The sequence below is a fragment of the Mercenaria mercenaria genome, chromosome 1, assembly GCF_021730395.1.
Source record: "Mercenaria mercenaria strain notata chromosome 1, MADL_Memer_1, whole genome shotgun sequence".
Classification (NCBI taxonomy): Eukaryota; Metazoa; Mollusca; class Bivalvia; order Venerida; family Veneridae; genus Mercenaria; species Mercenaria mercenaria.
In genome coordinates, this window is record NC_069361.1 from 43,636,966 (window position 1) to 43,652,232 (window position 15,267).

Genomic DNA, 15,267 nt, shown 5'->3' on the forward strand with positions numbered 1-15,267 from the left:
ATGCCACCCATTCCTTTAGATTTTACTGACATAACACCAACGAGGAAGTTAAGGTAAGTACATTATTCTTGAATATCTTATAACTGGAAATCATTTTGCGTCGAATAAACTGCTAAAATAGTTGTTTTTCATTTTAGCTAGAAATAATTTTCTTTTTAAATAATAATTCGCATTCTCGATTTTCTATTAATTTTTTTCTCAAACATTTGTTTTGTTTTGATTTTAGGACAAGGTTGAATTTGGGACAACCTCCGACATATGAATTTAAACAATCGGTATCTCTAAAAGTACAAGATGTCAACATACTTCAAAACGAGGCAAACGGAAACGGAAATGATGTGAAGAAATCAGTTAAGCGACTTTCGGAACTTTCCGACTTGACACCTACAGCCAAGAGGAGACGGTTTCAACATTTCAACTTTACGCCAGAATTGAACGCAAAATCAGAAATGGTACCTCTGAGTCCACTGTCAAACATAATTCAAGCTGTTGATAAACTGTCTACAGAATCTGACCTCGTTGCGGACGGATCACGTGTCAATATTCTACCCACAATTCCAGGAAAGCACAGCGATCTTAGCACCATCTCACCGGAAACGATGTCTGACGTTCTTGACGGAGTCTATGACAACTGTGCGGACAAAGTGACCATAATTGATTGCAGATATCCATACGAATATGAAGGCGGACATATTAAGGTAACTTGAAGTCTTTTTGTCACCGGTTTATATTTCTTATACTCTGTCACATCTTTTCATTTCTCTTTTCTTATGCGAATATATTCTGATAATGCATTATTAATAAAAATTAGGTTAGATTTGCTGTTTACCTTTCTCTTGAAATTCATGTTTATATTCGTAAATATTACAGGGAGCTATCAATCTCTACACAAAAGATGCAGTCCAGAGGTTTCTCAGCGAAACAGCGACGTCACCGGCCACTAATCACGTGCTCATCTTCCACTGCGAATTTTCATCAGAAAGAGGCCCCAAAATGTAAGAACATCTCTTCTTTTTTGTTCACAGCATGTTATAATTTATTAAAAGGAATGAAAGAAATAAGCTGTTACTTACAATCTGACGTTTGAAGTATTTAGTTATTATTTATTTGGAAGTTATGAACAGTCGTGATTTTTAAGGTTATATTTTATAATTGATTATAAACTTTATTTTTTATTTGTTTTAGGTACCGCTTTCTGAGATCTCTGGATCGTGAAATGAACAAAGATAACTACCCCCGCCTCAATTTCCCCGAGATCTATCTCCTAGAAGGGGGATATAAAGCGTTCTTCTACACGTACAAAGTAAGCTCTAGCATTTAAATCTGATTTCTTTATTCAAGTTTTAAAGAAATTTTGTAGAAGAACGTAAAACAGATGTAAATAAAGTATATTTTCGAGGTAAAAACTGTTTATGGACTCATTATCGTCCTTGAAGAAGAAAATAAACGCTATTTAATGGATGATATTATATCCTTCTTGAAGCTTATTCCATTTCTTTCTTCTTGTTTTCAGGAGAAATGTTTTCCTCAAACCTACAAACAGATGCTGCATAGCGAACATAAAGATGATCTACGTCACTTCCGGGTGAAATCCAAATCATGGTCAGCAGGCGACAAACCTCGCCGAGCATCACTTACTGGCATTGGAATGAGACTAAAATTTTGAACGCTTTGTGTAGTGCTTTTACAAACATTGCGAAAGTGCTTTTGTTACTAAACTCAAAAAATGCACAGTAATTACACAAATTTGCCCATGGACACGTTCCTGGAAACGTTACTGTTGTGTTGTTACCATTAGTGGCAAAATGATAACAGTTTACATCTGTTTATATCTGTGATAGATTGTTACCTATATAACTGTTCTATCGATTTCATCTTTTCACGTATGTATCATGGGTTTCTCGTGCCCTCCAGCATGGATGCAGATGAACTTGTTGCATACAAACTAATGCTGTTATTGTTATTTGTTTTTTGTTGTTGTTTTTTTTTTTTTTTTTTTTTGCTACGTTGTTATATAGTTATGTTGCACATTATATGTTAAGTTTTACACAAATCTTGTTAACGATGGCCATGTTATTTTAAGTAATAAATTATAACACCGATGAAAAATTTTGTTTTATTTTAATTTAGCTGAGTTTCTAAAGTCATGGACAAAGTTAAATAGTTAAATGAAATGTCTAAATCTACTTTAATTGATTTTGATACAACTTTGCGAAGAGGTTCGTCCATAGTTTTCTTAACTTCTTACACCAGATTGTTTTTCAATGGTAAATGAAGTCCAAGAATGTCCATCTGTACATTATTTAGGATATAGACGAATACCTGGATATAACAACATAATATATCGAAAGCCAGCTGGACGGCTTCTTCCAACAAAAGTCGCCTCTATCCCCACAGCAGTGAACATGGTGAAGGACAAGCATTTAAGACTGGTTCCCGTCCCTATATATATGCTGTCATATTTCTTATATCTAAGATATATTAAACCAGCAGTTTGTTTCTGTATTGACTTTTTATTGTCTCAGGCTTCCTACATAGGTTTGTTTAGCCCTGAGAAAAATGTTTTAGAGTCTTTAAATTTACTTATGAAATGTTTAAGGTATTTTCTAAAAAAAAGCATAAACATGAATTATGTCGTTTCATCCTCAGCCTCAGTCCCGTATCGGTCCTTGTACTGTGTCATCTAGTACGGTTTTCCGTTTGGACAATCGTGACTTTGATGGTGAAAACGCGATGGTACGATGGTGAAACCACGATGGTACGATGATGATAACGCGATGGCACGATGGTGAAAACGCGATGGTACGATGGTGAAAACGCGATGGCAGGATGGTACGATGATGAAAACGCGATGGCACGATGGTGCGATGGTGAAAACACGATGGTACGATGATGAAAACGCGATATTACATCGACATTTCACCATCGTACCATCGCACCATCGCACCATCGCGGTTTCATCATCGTGCCATCGCGTTTTCACCATCGTACCATCGTTGTTTCATCATCGTGCCATCGCGCCATTGCTTTTTCGTCATCGTACCATCGTGCATCGCGGTTTAGTATTAAATAAAATATCATGATTGTCCAAACGTAACACCGTACGTCTATTCCAATAAAATTTATTTAATTAAATACTTTTCACCAACCATTCGTAATCATAGATCTGACAGTTATATAAACTCAACACTTATTTACAGCTGTGATGATATTTTGAACTATTTTAGTTCTACAACATAAAGAACCTAATATGCGAAGAAAATTGCTATAACAAATTTTTAATTCTGTACAATCGTAAAATGTTTACAAGAAACATCTTGAATATTCCAGAACATGAACTCTCGTTAACACGAGTTATGTAAGAAATCCAATAAAATGTGTACTAAATAATATTAGTTATTAGAAATTGAGTTGGCCCACCGTTGGACCAACAATGATAGACGAAAAGATGTTGTTGGCCCAACGGAGGGCCAACGATAAATGTAGGATACCAGTCGTTGAGCCATTGGGCCAGCGTTGCGCCAATTAGCAAAATGGCATTGGACCAACGTTGGCATTCTTCGTTGGGCCAACGAAGAGTCTGCAGTTGGCCCACTGTTGGGCCATCGCCTGTCTGCTATATGGGTATTTGTAATTTTAGCTGGAGGAATAAGGGGGATTCGTGCTCCCAACCCAGATTTCATAGATAGGCAGTGTTACTACAGGACCACTGCGTCCGCTATAATATTTCTATGCACTTTACCTTCTTTTAATTCAGAACGAGCTTGACATTTATAAAGGGTACACAACATCTGAACCCAGTCAAATGAAAACATTCAAGTTACTTAAAATACCAGTGCCCAAAATGACGAGAAAGTAACAGAGACTGACACTGGAATGACGCTAGGACTTTAAATGGTCGAAAACATTGTAGAAAGGATATGATCAAAATATTCATTGAATATAACAGAGTGCTTACGAAAAAACGAAAGAGTGATTTATGCAAATCAAAACTATTTGCAAAAGAACTGTGGCAATGAATGTCATATAACTTAATGCTTTCCACTATCAGTTACATACGGACACGCGATGAAAGCTCGACTGAATTTTGAAAAGACTGGTTATAGCTTTTGACAATAATTTAGGAAATTCGACGTCCCAGAAAGAAAAGGTCGTGGATGATAAACACTACTTTTGAGAAAACTGAAATGTATATTTTGTTTTGTAGGTTTCTTGCTAGCCATATTGCACCTCACAGTACCGATTGCCAGACATATTAATTGAACTGAAGCTATCTAAGTAATTGTAAATACGCCTTTTTATAATCGTTATTCATGAAAGGCCGTAATTCCGCTTACAAACGTTTAATTATATTCTTTGTATCAAAGAGACATAATATGTAATTTTATAAAGTCGTAAGAGAAAAATGCAACCTTTCTTCTTGAAAATATTTTTCTCAAGCTGGTCGGAAATGGGTCGTAAGTAGCAGACACGACCTTTCAATATCAACTACGGCAATTTTAAACTGTACAAACCCATTTCCGTTGATAATAACATGCCATTATAGTTGAGATTTTGATATTTGAAATGGATCGTGAACATAAGAACAACTCTGTTTGGGGCAGGATGAAAAATGGTGTTTTTTTTTTGTGTAAATTTCATTCGATATGAAGCAAAACAAACAACAACAAAACTTTGAACAACAACAAAATACAAAAAAAAGGAGAAAGAAAGAAAACACATGCACACACTTAGGGGTCATGTTTTAAGTTTATTTGGCAGAAATAAATTCAGTCGCAGTTAGCAATTTTAGTATTTTGAACCGCCCAAACATATGTACTTATCGTCAATCGGTCATCATATGGAAAAAGCATACAATAAACTGAGGTATTCCGATGCATCTTTTTTTTTATCTAAATATGTCATGCGCATGACAGTTAACTGTAGAAACAGTGCATATGATGGCATTCTAAAAAAATAACTATGGTCGTCTTTTGTGGGCCATATTGATGACAATCGGATAGTCACACCACTGGCAGTCGGGGACAGCATTTCGTTTCTCATTGTAGTTTTTGAGCTTTTTGAGCAGTCTGCAAATTTTCGGGTAGATGTGCTTATCCGAGTATTCATCATTCATTTTTGACAGGCGTTGCTCATAATTATGAAATATATCAAGACGAAGAGCCATCTCCATAAAGGAGTTTTCAAGATCATGTGTACATTTGTCCAATCCATCAGAGTGGTTTTTCAATGATGCCAGTCTATTTATAAATGCCATCAAGCACCAGTAAAATATTCCCAGAAACGCATATTTTCCCCTCCCAATCCGCGAACCATTCCAGTCTACATAAAGCAAGGAATGCATACAAACTAAACCTCTGTTATAATGTTCATATGGTAACAATAGGTATCTCAGTAATTCTAGAACACAGTCACCAACTTTCTTGGAATCGTTGTTGCATTTATAATGATGGTGAATTATTGCAACTTTTATTGTATATGAGGAGATACAGAAACCACTTCCGGAGGGATATGGGCGTTCAGATTGGGAGTCACAGTCCAAATATTTGAACAGATCCTCTCCAAAATATCCATTAATGATATACTTTAGAATTTGATATACTTTTCTGTGCTTTTTGCTAAGAATATCCCGTACAAATCGTTTTTCAGTTTCCGTAATGGTTTTATCCCAAGGACTATCATGGCAACGAAAGCCATCTTCCTCAGATGAAATCGAGGTCACTGACCCTGTATAAATGAAAAGAAAACTCCCAGTACTGAGTATCTCCTGGAAGAAATTTTTGTTGAAAACGCCACCTTCACAGTAATATTTTTCCGTATTGTTACATCGTAATGCAGTAACAACGTCGATATCAATTGTTATTTCTTCTCTTCCATATCTGTACAAAAATTCTAACCTGTTTATCTTTGTTAAAATTCCTGAAGCAAATCCAAATCTAATCGATGCATCTGGGAATTCAGCGGACTGATATAAACCTGAGTATGCACACGCTCCCGTTCGAAAATGCGAATGCCTATCTATAGACGGCACTTCATCCACTGATCCTAATACAGCGATAAAATCAAACTCATCTGGATAACCATTCCTAGTTCCTTCATAAAAACTACCGACCTTTAGTAGTTCTATTTCACTGAAATGGTTCACTTTGCATGAGTTTCTCTCGCACAGCGGATGTTTGAATATTTTCTGCAAGTACTCTAGTGTCAGTTTTTCAACACCATTTCGAATAAATTCGATTTCTTGCTCACTAATAGAGAACTCACAATGTTTCTGATATACATCTTCGAGATATTTCTCCAGCTTATCTATCTTAACAGTTGCACCAGTCTCCTCTGGCGTGTTTTCTGATTCTTTGGAATTGCTGGAAGATTGTTCTGCTATTTCGTTCCAATGTGTATCACTTGAAGATGTATTCTTATTCTTTCTTATTTCCCCATCTGTCAAATCTATGTCATCTGATTGTAGTTTAGCATCCGCAGTTTCCATTCTGATTAAAATAGAACAAACAATATTAGTTGGCAATACATGAATATCTTTTGACAAACATTTCAATATTGTGGCTGATTTCTGCCATTTCGTGTTGGCGTGTTGGGAAGGGGGGGAGGGGGGGGGGGCGGAAACACGACAAATTTTACTCGAAAACATGACGTTTAGAGGGCGCCGACACGACATATATATTTGTCGAGTTTTCGTGTTGGCGGGTATGAATATGTCGTGTTGGCACCCTTTATTTGTCGTGCTGTCGTGTTTTCGTGTTTTCGCCCAGCCGACACGAAAACACGACAAATATCTTATTTGTCGAGTTTTCGTCTTTTCGCCCCGCCGACACGAAAACACGACTAATTTTCTATTTGTCGAGTTTTCGTCTTTTCGTTTTGGCGTCTTCCGTTAGACATGCACACAACATTTACGGAACTAAACACAACACAACTGCACAAAAACATATGCCAAAACAACTAGAGATTATAAGTTTAAGAATAAAAATTGACTTATATTCTATGTATATTTCGACCGAATACCATTTTTGTTACGTAAAAAATATCGAAAGACGAACGTCGAATATCAAACTTATTACTTCTGCCTTTTTACTCTTCGCCTACATTTGATGTATTTTCTGATAAGTCTTAAGATAGACCTTGTGTTTCTTTTCGGCAAGGTTTACGGTGATTTAGGACTGTTCGTGTCAACCATTATTGCGCATCTAAGGTAATCATTGCATTCTCTTGAGGTAAGGTTTACCAACTGCATACTTTTACTTTATAATTATACTAGACGTACAGTGGCAGTATTGTCGCGCGTGCTTATTACATTGAATTACTGTGTACATTGTATGATACTGTAACAGTATTTCACCTTCGTATAGCATCTTATATTGTACATTCGCTGTTGTATTATACCTGAAGGAAGATTATCCCTGAGGGAATATTACTTAGAAAACATTACATATATGTCTTTGATTCTCATGGCAGATCACATTGCAAACAGTATTGAATGAAATTTAATAAGGACTATCTCTGTAGGATAGTCTCCGTTATTTGGGCTACAACTTATCCGCCACCCTGTACCTGTGACGTCACTTGTAATCCTATACGTCACTTTCTTTCTCGCGGTCTCGCGCAGATTGAGAGCCGCAAAAGTACAAGGGAAAATAAAAAAATGGAATTGGAAATGTTTTTTTTTTTGGACAGATTACATGTTTATTTGATTAGATCTAGATCTACAATTGGAACTGCTAAAGGTCTACATCGTAGCAGTTAGACATCCAGTTAGACATTTATGCAACGGAGGCAACGTTTATAAAAAAGGCTCGACCAGATTAACAAGTATTTTTCTCGGAACAAATTAAAAACTGACAAGGTTGTGGAAAACGTTTAGTTTCTGAATTGACCTACTTTTATTGGTAAATTTCCACCCAAGCGTTTGGCTGACGTTGATCAGGATAAAATATGGCGCGGTTTATACTATAGGGTGTAAAACACTAAATTTTAAAGTGACATTTTCCTATGCTCAACCAGACCGATTTCTTTTTTCAGAGGTAATTATAAAATCAAACAAACAAATATTTTTATAGTCAAAACTTCATATTTTCTAGTTCTGTTTTCAGATTTTAAAATCAATAAGTTTCAGACTTTCAAACAAGAGATAGAAACACCTACCTGAAAAGCGGGCAAAAGGAACATTGGTAAATGGTGTGTCTGCAGTATCCATCAAGTAATTTAACAAGAAATCGAACTGTTTTAACAATCAAACAAACCTAAAATCTTCAAAAAGTCAAATGTCCATAATTATTTTATCCAACTTGTCTTATGGCGCGGTGAATCTTTTTATCTCAAGCGTCTACATGACGCAACTAATGAAGGCGCCATTTTTGTTTTGACCTTTCGAGGGGTGGGCGTGTTTGTTTACATCTTAAATTTTACTTTCAAGTCGATAGTTTACAGATATAAGCTTATGTCAAATTATCAATAAAGGTTAGAAGACTATAAAATACGTTGTTCCAGTACTCTTCTTAAAGAATTCGGGAAAGACGCATCATTTTCAAGAGGAGATTCACGGTAAGTATTTTCACAGATGCAAAGAAGCTGTCGTCTGTAAACAAACAAGCCCCTCAAAGATCTAGATCAAATATGTATGATGTCATACAAGGATGCTGGGAAGGAAATAAATGAACAAAACCGAGAGTTCAAAGGTTTATTTCAATAAACATGTACATTTATAAATAGTGGTCGAGCACTTGGCTGGTCGAGCATAGGTAAAATGACTCTATCCCTTGAGAGAAGCGGCCTTAGACAAATTTATGCAGCGGAGGCAACGTTTAGAAAAAAGGGCGAAAGAGCTTGACTTGTGTATCCCTGCAGAGCAGCGGCCTTTGAGAATGGTGGAAATGATGGCACGGACAACACTGGAAGAAACGTACTTACGTAGGGCAAATCAGCACATGATGGAAAAGCCGATGGGGTCCAAGTGTGGCAAAGGCAATGGGAAGAGTGATGTTGGTCAAAATATTCTGATAAAGGTGATCTCGATTTTGTTTATGTTCTGCAGGGGCGGCGAAATCTGATTTTGTCTTGCTTGTCCGTTTTTGTCAATTGCTATTTTGTACTGCAGTACAATAGTTATATAGAATCTAGTTAATTCTGGTCAAATTTCACTTTTCCGTACAAGCTTTGGGACAACCTGGGCAATACGGACAATTGAATTTGCTGCCCCTGGAGTTCTTATTGTACATACTTATTTAGGTTTAAAATCTCAGAGGCTGTAAATCTATTAAGATTGTGGTAGGAATGTGGATCTAAATAGACTTAGCTAATTTATTAGATCTGGTGCCAGTTCGAGAGTCAGGTTGTCTGGCGAGCTCATGTTTAGACCAAAATTAAAGTCACAAAAATAAGGTCTACAGAAACATGGAACAATGCCTTTATAGATCTAGTTTAGATAGTATTAACTTAGCATGTCATCAATGAAATATAATTATAAAGGAGGTTATTAGTTATTACATATAGATGTATATAAACACAGAGCTCCCGGTGCAAAGCGTATAAGAATCTTGAAGCAGGTTGGGATGGTAAGGATATGTCGATTAACGTCGTTATAGAATTTCATTTATTTTTTGGTAAGACTGACTACGTAACGAACTTTGCAAGTGGCTCATATACATGAACATACCACAACAGCTGCGCACAATGCTTGTGTTTAAAACAATTAAAACTTAAAAGTAATGTTTTTACTTCAATTTCAGACAGTGTTACTGTATACTTCAAACTTAGCTGTCCGTATACACATGTATGTTTGTCTTGTAAAGGAAGTATATCTAGTCCCAAAGATTTAAACGGTCTAATCAATAAAACAAAATTAAGCAGTTGGTTATTTACCCTAATAAGACGGATAAAACATTTTTCAGTTTTGGCTTTAAATTGAACTACATGTATATAATTAGTGTTCCAGGAACACTTACGAAGCAAAACACAAGGACAAAGTAGCCGACAAGGACTGACAAGGGCGTAGCGCCCATTACGCAGTTTACGCAACTGCGTAATACTTTTTTGGCTGACTTGACTTTTTGAAATATGAAATATTGAAGAGCATGTTTTTTTTTAAAAAAAAATCAAGTTCATATCCAATGTATTTCATTTACTACATGTATAATTTATAAACATGATATGGTGTAAACGGGTTTGAACTTAGTGCAAGAGTACTGGGTACCGAAAGCAACCTTAATCAATAATCTAGGTCAGTTTTGACACCTGCCAAAATTTCACATTTAACTCCGTCTATACCGATGACGTCACTCCTACGTAGCACTAACTTATCGTTTACATGTATGTGTAGCGATTCGGTTCTGGTCACTATTTAGAGTACAGCATTATATTAATATAATACACGTACGAGTACGCAAATATCTAACTGAATTTTGTTTCATACTTTGTAATTTCTGTAAAAATTACAGATTATATATGTGATAAATATATATCTATATATATTACAAAGGTATTTTTGAGCTCTATATAGATCTCTCTATATATTTAATAGAGATGAGCTCCAGAAAACCTCCTCGACCTCTTCCTGGACAAAAGTCCATTTTTCAGTGTTTTAAAACCCCAAATTCTACTCCAGATGACAGTGAAAGTTCATCAACTGTTCCTGCTGATAATTCTCAGTCATTTTCGGATGACAACACAAAATCTTCTCCCAAAGAGTCCACATCTTCCCCAAAACAATTTCAGACAGATCACTGCCAGAATGATGGGTACTCAGCGGGTTGCTCCCTGGGTGCGCGGTTTCTAGACACTGGAACCATTGATGTCACAAGAAGACTCCGAATGTCTGATTCCATGAAAATGTCGACTTTAATATCAAGGTTTGAGCCTTCGCGGAGTTGGGTAAAGCCTAAAAGCACTCACGGCAAAAGCGGGGCAGCTAGGCGTGTACCTGACCTAGTGTTTGATACTGAAAACTACCCGTATTTAAGGTATAGTCCTTCAGTCAATGGTGTTTTTTGTGCACCTTGTTTTGTCTTTAATTCATCTGAAAACACTCTCGTTGCTAAGCCCCTTGTAGACTGGAGCAATGTGTCTAGGATTATAGGGATGCATAAAAAATCACCTGACCACAGTAATGCAATGACTAAAGCTGACAAATTCATGAAAATATGTCAAAATCAAGAAAAAAGTGTTGTTGAGTTTGGCTCGAACGCTTACAGAAACAAAGTCGAGAAAAATAAGAAAGCCTTGACATCTATTGTTAAAACAATAGTTCTGCTGGGAAAACAAAACATAGCCTTTCGTGGCAAAACAGAAGAAAAAAGTAACTTCAGAGCTTTGATAAATTATCGCGCTGAAGTAGACAGTGATTTGCACGACCATCTAGCAAATTCTCCCAAACATGCACAGTATTTAAGCCCCTCTATTCAAAACGAATTCATACATATATGCGGCAATCAGATTTCGGACTCTATCGTGCACCGTTGCCAAGATGCGAGGTACTTTTCTATTCTTGCAGATGAATCTGCTGATGTCAGCAATACAGAACAGTTTGCTTTTTGTCTGCGTTATATTGAACGTCAGAGTTCCGGGAAGCATGTGCTTCACGAGGATTTTCTTTCATTTGTTCAGACAACAGAAACAACAGGTGAAACACTACACCAGTTGCTACTAGATGAAATACACAAACACAACCTGAACCCAAACTTTATCGTTGGACAAGGTTACGACGGTGCTGGGAACATGTCCGGTTGTCACCGTGGAGTGCAGGCAAGATTTTCTGCAGAATTTCCAAACGCAAAGTATATTCACTGTCGCAACCACCGTCTAAACTTAGCAATATGTCATGCTTGCAGGGTAGCGTTTGTGCAGTCGATGTTTACCGTTGTTGGGGATGTATTGTTTTTTATCACAATTTCTCCGAAACGTCTCGGAGTTTATAGCTCTCATAACGATGACGGAGAAGCCTTAAAGAAGTTCTGCCCAACACGGTGGTCTCAGCACTCGGAAAGCATCACTGCTTTCTATACCCACTTCAAGTCAATTCTAGAAACACTTACTGACCTTCAAGTTGGCATGGACACCAAAACTATGTCCACAGCGTCAAGCCTTCAAAAGGCTGTCCTGTCTTTTGACTTTGTTGTCGCTTTGTGTTGCGTCAGCGGTCCCTTAGATACATTGAATCCTTTGACGGATTCAATGCAAGACCCTCAATGTGACTTGGTCAAAGCAGCACAGCATGCTAAAGTTCTTCATGGGTTGCTGGCCGAGAGACGCAATGACATTGGGTATTTTGGAGGACTTTGGGAAAAGGCTGTCGCCTTGGCAACTGAGCATGACATCAATGTCTGTCAGCCTCGAGTTGCTGCAAGGCAACAACACAGGAATAACATAGCCGCAGAAATCCCAAAGGAATATTGGAGGTTGAATATGTTTGTACCATTCATGGATCACCTTTTGTCCCAACTGCACGACAGACTGTGCCTCTCGACTACAAGACTGAACGCTCAGTATTTATTGCCAACAAAACTTCGGCAACTTTCGCCCGAAATGTGGGCCGATATCAAGCAGGAGTATTCTCCGTTCATAGATTGCCAGGCAATAGATACTGAACTTGATGTCTGGAAGAGAGTTGCAGCGGATTCGCCCATACAAGGCTTGGCAGAGGCAGTTGATGAAACATATCAACTATACCCAAACATACATGTTGTGCTGAAGATCCTCCTGACAATGCCAGTGTCCACGGCCTCTGCTGAAAGATCATTTAGTAGCCTTCGCCGCCTTAAAACTTATCTAAGAAATACGGTGACCGAGGAACGGCTGACTGGACTCGCTCTGATGCATATCCATCGCAATCACCAGATCGATATCGATCAGGTTATACGTGATTTCGATGTGTCTGGGCATCGACGAATCGCACTGGTTTTTGATAATTGAGGCAATAACAAAATCAGAAGCATGTAGAGAAAGCAAAGAAAAATACTTCTGTCTACATAAAACCGTATAAAATTGAATAAAAATACAAAACTAATAAAAATACACACAAATAAAAATAAAAACAACACTAAAAAAAAAAACAAAAAAAAAAAACGTCGCGGGGACATCTATGAGATCAAATTATGTACTCATCACCGCCTGATGAGACCTATTGAAGAGGTCGAAACGTATTTTTTCCTACAATAGGAGAGATCGTGTTTGTATACAAATCCGTTGTATATTCTATTTTTAGAACTGATAAGACAAAGATCGGTGGGCAGACGCCGAGCGTCCATGTTTTTTTTGGTTAAAAGTGATGTTTTTCTAACAACTTAAACTTTCTTAAAACACAAACGATATCAATATTTTTTTTTGATCAGTGGAAAGAATATAAAACAAGCAATTTATTGATAACTTTTATATATTAAATTGAAAATTCCGATCCCATACACAAACGATGTAAAAACATTTTGTTTTGCCCACCGCTAGATAAACATGTGTTGATGCGTGACGTCAGGGCGATCTCTCCTATTGTACTTTAATCATTTCCTTTTTTTGACAACATTATATCTCGCTATATGCGTTTCTTAAAATGCACCAGAATGCGTCTTTTCATGTTCTTTTTTTCAAAATTTTCTCCCACACTCTCCCCTCTCGGCACTTCGTGCCTCGTATTGCGTACATTTTTCAAAATCCTGGCTACGCCCCTGCCAGTGAATTGCCGAGCCTAGAGACCTTACTCAGTAAGGTCTCTAGGCTTGGCAATTCAGTTCTTTTTTCCGAAACGAGACATCAAATATGCATTTAAAGCTACTTCCCGCCTTTTTCGGGAATCTTTACTTGCTAGGCTCTCAAGTGGGTAAAAATATTATTTTGTTTAGTGTCTGGCAATGGGCCTAAGTATTTATTGTGCTATGTTGGGAAAGGTTTCTAAATTTATTCTTTATCTGGTAGCTAACTTACCATTACAGATCGCAAATTCTACATGAGTGATTTCAGTTTTGCAATCAGAGATAAGTCTTACGCTAATGAAATTCTGCTCGTCTGTTAACAGTTGATATGAACAGGTTTGCAAGGACTTGTTATTCCAATAGCGGAGAAAAATCACTTGGTCCTGTCACAGCGACAATTCTTGTATTGATACCAATTAAGATCAAAAGGGTTCTGCAAACAAAAGTTTTTTAGCTCTTTGGGTTAGTTCAGTCATTTTTGTGTTAAAGCACGGTTACCCTTCATGAATTACAATTTTGGTTAGGTTCACTTTCATAATTAGTGTCATGAGGTCTAGTAGGACTTTTATCAGACGGTTGTTTGACGCAATGATGGGGTTATTACAAATATTCTACCATGGTCGGTTGTTCATTGAAAGGAAGGCATACTTGCATATTTTGGTCCAATTTTCATGAAATGTTTAAATGGGTAGAACATATTCAGAGCAAATATAGTTATCTATTTTATGCTAACCGATGGAATACTGGATTCTGTCAGTGAGATATAATCCGTATCACTCACTGTTTATGTGCCGGTCTACTTGTACATTGTGTATGAATTTTAAGTTATTTGCTTAAGACAGGATGAAAATTGTAGTCGCACTTTGTTCTTTACAGTATATTTCTCGATTCAAATTATTTACACTTAACATTTACACTTTCATAACATTTATAAAACAGGAAATATATTAGTAAGATGGAACTTTATGTCGTGTGCGTCTTTCTAACGCCACAACACGTCTGACGTAATGGTCGTTTACGCGCGTTTGTTTCCCGTGTGAATATGGAATATATCTCACCTCGAATATGGTTATACAGTTAAACTGATATAATTTTTTTCATACGGAAATTGCTGATGGTGCTGAATTCGGGGCGGCTTGTTACTTCAACTGGAAGTGGTGTTCCTTTCAGGGCCTTGTACTTTGGTCACAACCCCGATAATGAAAGACATGACTGTTCTGCAAATGGTGCCAGTGTAACTGTGTTGTTGGCAAACTGTCTTTGGGGTATATTTCGGCCAACAGAAGTGGCCGTTAAGGTGGAAATCTGTAGCTTTTAAAAGTTGCGTTCAAAGTCCTGTTCTTCTGTCAAAGTTCATAAGTTAATTACTGTCTGTGTGTATGAAATATTTGTTTCTGATTCGTTAAGATTCGAATAACTCGTTAATGGTTAGTAACTTTGGTTTAGTGACAATAATTTGGTTAATAGTACATCTACTCATAATGTACTAGCATTATATGACAGCACTGTAGGACCACATTTGTAACAGATCGCATTTGTAACAGATTTCGTACGTATGCGATCGCATTCGTAACAGGTA

General features: G+C 37.1%; 3 protein-coding genes across 3 annotated transcripts in view; 2 read left to right on the top strand and 1 right to left on the bottom strand.

Annotated features, from left to right (window-relative positions):
- Positions 1 to 1,666, top strand: LOC123559034 (M-phase inducer phosphatase 1-like). The gene is made up of 5 exons (XM_045350859.2): positions 1 to 53; positions 227 to 698; positions 871 to 995; positions 1,186 to 1,303; positions 1,514 to 1,666. The coding sequence occupies exons 1-5, from the start codon at positions 1 to 3 to the stop codon at positions 1,664 to 1,666; spliced, it is 921 nt and encodes a 306-aa protein (XP_045206794.2).
- A 3,071-nt stretch (positions 1,667 to 4,737) lies between these two features.
- LOC128557704 (uncharacterized) overlaps positions 4,738 to 15,267 on the bottom strand; it is a 30,496-nt gene continuing 19,966 nt past the window's right edge. Inside the window, exon 2 of the mRNA XM_053545706.1 lies at positions 4,738 to 6,488. Within this exon, the coding sequence (XP_053401681.1) occupies positions 4,961 to 6,487 (1,527 nt within the window). The 5' untranslated portion in view covers position 6,488 and the 3' untranslated portion in view covers positions 4,738 to 4,960. The remainder of the gene's footprint in view (positions 6,489 to 15,267) is intronic.
- Positions 10,534 to 12,918, top strand: LOC128557046 (52 kDa repressor of the inhibitor of the protein kinase-like). Its single transcript, XM_053543592.1, has one exon. It carries the CDS (start codon positions 10,534 to 10,536, stop codon positions 12,916 to 12,918), a length of 2,385 nt encoding a protein of 794 aa, XP_053399567.1.